The sequence below is a fragment of the Caenorhabditis briggsae genome (genome assembly GCF_000004555.2).
Source record: "Caenorhabditis briggsae complete genome, chrX, whole genome shotgun sequence".
Lineage (NCBI taxonomy): Eukaryota > Metazoa > Nematoda > Chromadorea > Rhabditida > Rhabditidae > Caenorhabditis > Caenorhabditis briggsae.
The window spans coordinates 9,048,918-9,059,116 of NC_013491.2; the positions used below are offsets into that span (position 1 = coordinate 9,048,918).

Consider the following 10,199-nt stretch of genomic DNA (forward strand, 5'->3'; position numbering starts at 1 on the left):
AGTAATCCTTGCTTATTAGATTATGCCATTTCTTCTGTTTTTCTTTTTCAAATTAGGCATACTTTCCTCTTTTTACTGCCTCCCTCATGATCCTCGCCGATCAGAAATGGTGTCTCTCTTTCTTTCGTTTTTCTTCATATCTTTTCTGGAGCAACTGCTCCTTTTCTTCTATTCTCTATTCTTCACATCCTTTGATTGAGCCTTCTCCATCCCATCCCTCTCTATCTTCGTGCCACATCCACCCACTCGTTGTCAGTTTAGTTCTTCCGATATTGTGTTGGGTGGGGGATGCTGGGGAGAGGAAAAGCTCGTTTTTCTATTCAATCACATGCTCATCGATTTTTCTTCTGGATCAACATGACCACCAAATCGATACTCTCGAGGTGTTGTTTGCCGATCGGCTCATTGTGAAATATTATGGCAGGAAAATTGACCAGAGAAAAGAGCAAGCCAATTTTTTTTTCTTCGCTCTGTGCTGCGCGGTGAGACAGGCGATCGAGAGAAGTTTCGGCTTCTGTTTGGAGAGGAGAAACTTTTGACAGGAGGGCTCCGGGAGACAGATTTTGCCTCTCCTTCTCTCCGCGCCAAATTTTCCGATTGGGGCTCTGTCTTATCCTTTTTCATTTTATCCATTTCATCTCTTTAGGTTTTGATAGATAGTATATAACCAATTATCACACTTCTATCCCTCTCCTGATTGATCTCCTCATGGTTTCCGATCATTTAACAATGCTGATGAGTGACAGCAGAAAGTGTAAAGTTTCAAATCTCTCAGGATAATTTTGAAACTTCAATAGGCTCAGATTCTTCTCTTGCTCCATGTTGCTTGCTCCATGTTTCTTTCTATGCACCCTTTTCTTATCGTGTTTTCCAATTTATTGGAAAGTAGACTCTTTCAGGCCAGTCCAAGATTCAGGCTTCATAAAAGTGTCACAAAAGTTCAATCAAAAATGTACGGTCAAGTCCAGGATCCATTAGTACATGCCGCTGCTGCTCTGGCACAATCGACAACTGCGGAACCAATAGTTGGTGAGTTTCTTGAACTGTTCTTTTTTAAAGTTTTCAGTAGCTCTTTCTGTTTCATTATTTTGAAAGAGAACCACACATATGGTTCCACTTTGAACAGGAGAACCAGAGAAAATTTCAAAAACGAGAACCATCTTCATTTTCCTATTATTCAGGTTCACGTGACACCATGTTCACCAAAATCTTCGTCGGTGGTTTACCGTATCACACCAGTGACAAAACCCTTCACGAGTACTTTGAACAGTTTGGAGACATCGAGGAGGCCGTTGTTATCACCGATCGCAACACACAGAAGAGCCGTGGATACGGATTTGTAAGTCATGAAAAACCCAAAAGAATTAAAACAATTAGCGGTCCTGTTTCGAGGTCAATTAGAGAAATATAAAACGGTTCATCATCATCAATCACCCATCACACGACTATCCGTTTTTTTTTTGTGTTGTTGCGTGTTTCACTCATTTAGGACAGAAATATTTTCTCGAGGTGGGGTCGCTACGAGAGGACACGAGTTTTTACGAAAATAAGTTTTGCGGAAAAATCGAAATCTCCAAGATCGGCGCCGAAAAGTTCGCGGGAACTCTCAGGCGGCTTTTTCGTTATGATTTGCACGCGTGTTTGTATAAATAGAGACAATTTGTTTATCCCTTATATCTCCAACAGATGATTATGTAACAATGAAGAGTTCAAGTGGATGGGGCCGAGTTAAGAAGAGAAAATGGGATTACCGAAGCAGACTTTTTAGAGTAAATGAGATGATGCACTAGAGAATTAACAACAGTGGGGTTACGGTACTTATACCCTGCTGCAGGAATTGAACCGAATAGGAAACTGCTGTAAATTCAGACAAAATTGCGTGAAACAAGACTGTAGTTTTATGCAAAATCGTTGAAACAGGATTACTGTAATTTTTGATTTTAAAAGTTTTCATTTGTGTTTTAATTAGAACTAGTAGGTAAAATTCGACTCACCATAATTTTATCAATTCATTCATGCGTTCTGAACTAATTTACCGTAATCATTATAACATCTTGCACTTTGAGCTCCATTATCTATGTTCCTATAAGATATATGAAAAATTGGTCAACTAATAAAAGGTTACTAATTTCACGGAAAACATTTAATTATTTGACAGAATATCTTTATTTTTTGGAGGAACGGATATAGTCAAGCTCACAGTGCGCGTATAAGTTTAGCTTCTAGTAGATCAAATACGGAACATCATTTCGTACAAAAAATTTCAGATTATTGTTTTTCATTATTTTAAATTTTTAGGTGACAATGAAAGACAAAGCATCTGCTGATCGCGCCTGCAAAGATCCAAATCCAATCATCGATGGAAGAAAAGCCAACGTCAACCTTGCCTACCTTGGAGCCAAGCCAAGAACAAATGTTCAACTAGCCGGTACGTTTAGTTACAGATTCAACGATTCGCCAACAAAACCGTTTTTCTCTCCTCCCCCAAGTGTGTTTTGGCTTCTGCTAAACATTACCATTCCTCCACAACCACCATAACCAACGGATATTGTTTGTGTCGCGCATCTATTCAGTTTTTGTCTGTGTTAACCAAAAATCACCAAGTTGGTCATTTTAGCGCTGGCCGCTGGACAAGTTCAACTTCCACTCACCACTCAACTTCAGGCTTTGTTCCCTCCACGAATCGGGTAAGTTTCATGGTGATTGCCTGTGTTTGATACTCTCTTTCTCTATACCAACCATACCTATATCTGATCCATATCATTCACACTTAAACTGTGCGTGATCCAAGATGAAAAAAGACGATTAAAAACCCTACGCAACGAACACTACCGACAATTAGCTCCCATAGGTAGTTTTTTCTTCGAGTTCCCAATTAAAACACTATCTCTTGGTGTTTTCCAACCTTCTTCACACGTTTTAATATTAATTGACAATAATTTTAAGACAAGTGGCTGGTTGATACTATCGAGTCCTCCCGCGGATGCCTAAAACCAAAGGTTAGGCGTGCTTTGACGTGTGCCAATATACATTACTATTTCTTTCCAACCAAAAAAAGCAATAAATACAATTAGTGCCGTGTTTTGACGTGTCCATACTCTCTTTCTCTTTATTTTCACCTATTTCCCAAACCTATGATTTTTTTTTTCAATTTTTCATCTTTCCAACCTTCCCTTTTTTTGGTGAAAACGAGTTGCATATATAGTCCTGAATGAACTGAGCACCCGAAAGTTGTTTTTTTTCTTCATTTTGGTGGGAGTTTGATTTCTTTCTTTGTAGATTGGATATGGTATGGCTGTCTCTAACTAAATCAATTCAAAAACTGAAAAAAAAACATCACGCATATCTAAAAACTTTGCTATAGTTTGGTTACGTCGTTTTATTGATTTTTTTCTCTGAAACCGTCTTTCAATGATGCCGTAGCAGTGTTGAGAGCTGATTTTTATTTACTATTCTCCTTCTATCCCAATATGTTGAAAGTTCAATTTGCACTAACTCAAAAACAAAATTAAGCAACGAAAAATTGCAAAATTTTAGCTGATTTTTTTTCTGGGAACTATCAATTTTTGACTTTTCATCACGCATGAGCGTGTTTTTTTGGGTGATATTGTGATCAACACTGTTGCCTCATTTCGAGCATTTGGCATTTGACATTCCTCAAACTACAGCTGGATTACTGTATCTAACTAATTATTTTTTCAGGCTTCCTCAAATGTACTATCCGGCGGTTACTGGATTTAATCCGTTGATTGCCACTCAAGGAGCCGCCGCTCAACAACAATTGATTGACTATTCTGCTCTTGCTGCAGTTATGGGACAGAACCCACAAGCCGCTGCTTACGGACTCCCATCACAAGGAAAATGTAAATTAAATATTTTTAAATTCTTTGAAAATTTGTATAATGTTTTTAGTCGCTGCTGCTGGTCCAACCACAATTGAGCAATATGCTGCTGCTTATCCGGCTGGCTACGGTCTCGTTCCACAAGCAGCATACAATCTTGGAAGCTCCCAGTTACAATTGGCCGCTGCCCAACAACAACTTGAACACCAACGTGTGTAAAACCCAAAAACAAAACTCTAATAATTTTTTTCTACAACTTCGTCACTCTCTCCCTTCCCCCCAAAACTATTTTTTGTCATTTTCCCTGAGCAGCAATAAATCGCCAACTAATTTTGCCAATAAGAGAACATCGGTGTTTTTATGATAGCCTGATACATCTTGGTCTAGTTTTGCGCCTTCTACCCTTTTTTTCACCTAACGCAATTTTATCAAAAAAAAATTATATTTTTTGTCCCTTTTATCCTTCTATTCATCCTCCATCTCAATCCCTTCTGAACTTGAACTTTACTGTAGTCACAGACAGCCTCCTCCAATATTTTTGAATGTGGGTTTTCTACGTTTCGATTTTTTCTTTTTGTCAACCGCCAGAATTGCCTGATTATTTTTTTACTGATTTTCAGCGTACCATTTGAACAGCCTTCTTTCCTCTTTAATTTTTTTCAATAACAAAAATTTTAATATGGTGTGTTGGAATTTGATAGACTCATTTATTCAATTCTTGCAATAAAAAATTTAAAAGGATGAGCTTTGAAGAGAACTCACACGCTTTCACGAGCAATGCCTTCTGATATTCATGAACAGAAATCGGGCTATTAGGTCAGGGATTTTGGAAACGGAAGTCGGAGTCCCGAAAATTCTGACAAGAATATTGTCAAATGTTTTTTAGAAATCAAGGATTTTTGAACTGCGTTAATGCGCACGCAAAAAGTTTATTTGTTGGTCTTGTGCAAAATAACTATTTCGCGCATTTTCGGACTCTGTTTGTCACATTTTCATCAATTTTTTTGCGAAATATGGAGTTTTCAACCTAAAATTGTGGAAAAACAGCATCTTCGACATTCTGAAAAAATTTTCAAAAACGCCACTCCGAAAATCAGAAGGCTTCCTCATATTTTATCTTCATTATTCAGCTCATGGAAAAAATTCTAAGCAACCAATTTTTTGAGATCCCAGAGACCTTCCGCGAATTTTTCGAAGTTTGCGAATTCTGTGTTAGAAAAAAAACGCTTTGGTTTTTCGTTATTTTTTCAAACAAACATTTAACAGTTTAACACTTTATTGATTAAATCAAACTCCAAAGTCTCCGACACAACCAAGTGGCACAGTGATCGGATACCCCATCAGCCTGACTTCCTTCGAGATTTTGTTGTACTCGACCAGAGCCATTTCACCGCTCTCTCGCTTAACCATGGCTTGCTCGACGAACATGACCTTCCTGAAATCCGAGAAAAATTGAGACGAATGATTGGAGCAACTTACAATGGATTGAAGACTTCAAGCCCCACCAACATGCTATCCAAGTCAACGTCATCCATGTTTTCAAAGCGAACGTACTCCCTGTTGATGACTCCGATTTTCCACTCATCGAAGAATGACTTCAGCTGATCACTGGAGATAATTGGATTCTTGATCACCACTCTCGGATACGCGCTGAACTCTTGAATCTTTGTGAATGCTACCTGCTTCTCTTGGTAATTCCCGTAGCAATGGACGTCGAGTTTCTTTGAGCGAACCATCTTCATCACTTTTTTCTCGAAGTTATTGCTGACGTTCGAGATGTCAATGCAGACGTTCTTAGTGAATACACGTGTCATATGAGAGATCATGTACTTCATGGCATTTTTGAGATCTTCCTCATCTTTCAGATAGGCGCTGATTTTTCCATTACTTCCGTCTACTGAGATCTGGTAAATTGCATGGATTCCGTTGATTTTTGAAGAATTAAGAAAAAATTTGTTCTCTGGAAGTTTTCTATGCGCCATCAGTAACAAACTGAATTTCTCGTCAGAGTTCACACGATGAAGAACCAAGCTGCAGAACTGATTAGAGAGAAGTTGAATTTTGAGACGAAGATCAATGCCACCACAGACCTCGGTGACAAGTTGTTTCCCAATATAAGAGCACATGGAAGTTGCAAACCTGAAAAAAGAAAAATTAAGTTAAATGTTAAGAAAGGATTGTATTTGGAAAACAGTGCCAAGAAATGATGAAATGATTCTCGACCCAGCATAATATAAGAAGGAGCGATTTTCAAAATTTTCAATTTTCATCCCAAATCACTTCGATTTCCAAAATTTCTGGGAATTTGGAAATTTTACGTGATTCACAGAAATTGAACGTTGCAATTTCTGGGATTTTTCACAGAACTCGAACGGTTCGAGTTCTGGGATTTTGGAAATTCACGTGATTTTACTGAAACTTCACAGAAATTTTGGAAATCGAAGTGATTTGGGATGAAAATTGAAAATTTTGAAAATCGCTCCTTCTTATATAACAATAATTTCCATTTTTATTACAACACTCATCAAGACGTGGCTCATATTGGTTTCAAAAGTTGGAAGTTTATCAGTGTTTTGTGTCCAAAAATCATTTTTTCTGGTTAGTGAAGTTTTGAAATATCAAAATCTATAAACCACTCAATACGGAACCCCTTCTCAGCTTTAATCTTTATTATATCGGAACAGTTTTGCATTTTTTAAAATTTAAATTCAAACTCTATATCTTCAAAATGCCTCTAAGATAAGTTTGGAAACCATTCAATTCAATATTCTATTCTGTTTTACAGCAGAAATACAGTAATCGCTTACTTCTCGCACAACGAAAATTTTGACACCTCCTCGAGAAGCATGATACGGCCTGGGTTGGTTGGCACCGATTTTTGAAGATTCTTCTTCTTTGGACGCGTCATTCCAAGTTGATTTTTCTGGAACAATATTGAGAACTGATGTAACGTTATTTGAAATCCGGGAAGATTTAGAAGTACAAAGAAATCGCTCAATTTGAGAAGAAAAATTTGAATGGAAAGAGTCTATTTTCTATGTAAGATTAAGTATCGTGTTTTGTAGCGATTAATCTTCTAGCCCATTGTAGAAAAATTCACAAAAAAAGGTACAAAAGCTTAAAAGCGTGGGCGCATCATTCAAAAATGATGACAAATACTATTCTCATAAAGCGAAGACGAATGTTCTAGAGTGTCATTGCGTGATTTTTTGTTTTGAACCGTACGCATCTTTTTCCTCTAGTCTCTGTGAACGCTATTTCTCAAAGGACAAGCGTTCATATGCAAAGTGCTACGTCATACAGAGACGAGGCACGGGAACGAGGAATTTCAGAATGGCAAGCTGCGCGCGCTCTTCTCTATTCGATAAATGTGATGATGGAGAAGGCTTGTAAATTAGGTCAAGTTATTTTTCGACAGTTATTGGAACAGCCAACGTGTACAAAAAGCATGCATGTGGATGGCCGGGCCGCTTGCCTCAAAACCCTCGGCCCGCCTAGGACAACTTTCCGAAAATTTTACTTTTCAAATGTGCCAATATATTTTTAATAGCACAAATATTAATCGAAATGCATATAACCATCCGAAAAAGTCAATTTAATTGAATTTTTAGCAAACAAATCAAACTTCATTAAGCCAAGGATGAAATTTTTTTCTAAAAACGACATCAAAACAGTTTTTTTTTGACAGAATCGTTCTCTAGTGTGGATTTTTATTTATTAAGGAGAAAAGCCATCTTGAAAAATGATGATTTGCTCTAAAATTTAGAAATTTTCAAAAAGAGGGCCGGCCCGCGGGCCGGCCATGTGTAATTTTTTCCGGCCCGGCCCGCCCCGCTTTCAAAAAAATCTCAGCCCGGCCATGGCCCGGCCCGGCCCGGTCCGGTCCGCATGCCGGCTATCTTTGCCACAAGTATGACGAAAAGAAGATGGCACAGTAAAAAGAATAGGAAATATTTCTGGGTTATGCTAGCCTATTGTCCGTACCGAAGTAAGGTTTTTGTGTGTTTTTTGTTAGGAGAATACAAGTGAAGAACACTGAAAGAAAAATCAAAAACATGTCATACAAAATAGTTAGATCACAAAAACATTCAGCTGCCCACTGGAAGCATATGACATATGTTTCTGCGTCAATGAATAATCAGAATTTCGGGACTTTTTATGTCACTAACAAGACTTCAGACACTGATCATTTAAAAATATTCTAATGAGTATAGTAATAAAAGAGACATTTTGAGGGAGGTTTGAAAAGTTACAAGAAAGTCATTATTCTTCACAGTTAGACATTTCAATTAACTTGGCAAACTTGCACATCATTATACATGGCGGGTTTTCAAACTATCAGAAATCGTACATTGTCAACTTTTCCAAAAGAAAGCTAACAAAGGGTCAGGAGTGATACGAAAATGTTCATGAAAACTTAACAATAATTTTTCAAAAATGCCGCATGAAATGATAGAACAAGGAAGATAAACGAGAAGCAGAGAAAACGACGGAGAAGAAAAAAGGAGATGCTTTCGCGTGTTCCGCCGGGCGCGTTTGCATAAATCTCAGATTGGATTTCGCAATACTGGGACGCCGTCGGTACGAAGAATTCTTATTTATATAACTCATAATGATTGTTTGAGCAAAGTACAATAATTTTTATAATAAGCTGAAAACGTTTCTACAGTTTCAGACACTGTGTTCGGATACCGTACTTGCTTTTTTAAAAGCCTCTTCCAAACCGTCAATTTTATGCTGAACTATATCAATTCCTGTTAAGGATATTGAAACTTTTTCAACTGATAATTTTTTTAAATAATATCACCAATATTTCACTAATTGACATATTTGGGACATTTCTCATAGGAACCGAGATAATTGAGCTCGAAGTTGACAGTCATAAAAATTCAGAGCAAACTGACAAAAATTAGCGCTTCAGTTTTCTGATTGATCGTTTTTGCACTTCAAGTTCTGGACTACTTCTTCAGGGCCTCAAAGTTTACTATATTTTACTAGGAGCGTCAAATGATGATATTTTTGCTGTGCACTGTTCAGAAGGTTAAAGAAAAATGAGAAATAAAACGAAGCATTTCATTTAAAACAACAGTTGAAAATTCGAATAATTTAACAATAGGCATCAATTTAAGCTTTACAGCAGTTTGATCCACATTGGGTATAGTTCTTCGGGCATGAGCATGAATTTGGTCCGCACTTCGAAACCACTTTGTTTCCTTGTGTGATGGTAATTTTGATTAGGCATTTGCAAGGAACAACATCTATTGGCTGAGAAGGCGTAGTTGGGATTTCCGGAGCTGGCGTTGGAACTGTCTCTGGTGGTGGAGTTGGCAAATCGTCGCGTTGTGGTTTGGGAGTTGATGCCTGCTCGACACAGGTTGGAGCACACGTGGGCATACACTGGCTCAAACAAGATGGAATCACTGGAATATATGCAGGTCCGTATGGAGCGTAGGCTGGTCCGTATGGTTGGTATCCACTAGCAACAACTGGGGCTGGAGCAACTACAGGTTGAGAAACTGATTGTACAATTTGATATGGGGTGGCACCAGCGACTGCTGGTGCATATGGTTGGTATATAGCGGACGGAGATTGAGCAACCAAGCACGATGGGAGACAAGATGGAAGGCATTGTTGGGGACATTGGAGTTGAGCCACAGGAGCAGCAGCTAATACAGTTCCAGGAAGGGCAGGTGTACGGAGATAGACAGGAACTTGCTGGAATATATACATATATATTCTAAAAGTTGCGAGAAGAATATTAAATTTGAAAGTTTACCAATTCGAATTCCTGCAAAGTATTTCAAATTCAGTCGAAAACTCACCGCTAACACCAATGGTACGCACAGAAATAGAGAATAGGAAATCATAATCTGAAATCACAGAAAATGATACTTCACACTTTTCCGGCCATGCGCTTATAAATCAACTACTTGAGTGTTAGTTTCCGGTTTCGATAATCACTGATACCAATACGAATCGTAAATGGTGGATCATCTGCTCGCTGCTGCTACCGGTCCCCTTTGTTTGCCTTTTGTTCGTCATTTTTCCCATTCAAGAGGTTATCATAAGTCTGAGCGCCTTTTTTAGAGTGGGATGGCATAGAAAACAAATTGTTTTTCGTTTGGATTCCGTTCAGAATGACGGTTATCTGCATTGCATGATGGAAAACAATAAATAATGAATATCTAAAACTTTGAAAATGAAAAAAAAAGGAAATTTTCAGTTATGTCTATGTGTGAAATCTCTATTCAACACAAAAAATATAATTTGTAGAACATTTTGTAGAGCTTATCTGCTACTACATTCATTGTCAAAATATGCCAAAATAGTTTAGTTTGAAGCTATTCATGATCTCGG

At 37.9% G+C, this 10,199-nt stretch overlaps 3 protein-coding genes across 3 annotated transcripts; 1 reads left to right on the forward strand and 2 right to left on the reverse strand.

Moving 5' to 3' along the window:
• Positions 1-950: 950 nt before the first annotated feature.
• Cbr-sup-12 lies at positions 951-4,061 on the forward strand (the record flags this gene model as incomplete). The annotated part of the gene is made up of 6 exons (XM_045239536.1): positions 951-1,029; positions 1,182-1,339; positions 2,299-2,428; positions 2,618-2,687; positions 3,703-3,904; positions 3,942-4,061. 6 exons carry the CDS (start codon positions 951-953, stop codon positions 4,059-4,061), a joined length of 759 nt encoding a protein of 252 aa, XP_045095389.1.
• Positions 4,062-5,129: 1,068 nt separating this feature from the next.
• On the reverse strand, positions 5,130-6,750 carry CBG27659 (the record flags this gene model as incomplete). The annotated part of the gene is made up of 3 exons (XM_045239537.1): positions 5,130-5,277; positions 5,322-5,981; positions 6,650-6,750. 3 exons carry the CDS (start codon positions 6,748-6,750, stop codon positions 5,130-5,132), a joined length of 909 nt encoding a protein of 302 aa, XP_045099499.1.
• Positions 6,751-8,966: 2,216 nt separating this feature from the next.
• On the reverse strand, positions 8,967-9,709 carry CBG14311 (the record flags this gene model as incomplete). The annotated part of the gene is made up of 2 exons (XM_002644400.1): positions 8,967-9,557; positions 9,665-9,709. The coding sequence occupies 2 exons, from the start codon at positions 9,707-9,709 to the stop codon at positions 8,967-8,969; spliced, it is 636 nt and encodes a 211-aa protein (XP_002644446.1).
• Between the last annotated feature and the right edge of the window lie 490 nt (positions 9,710-10,199).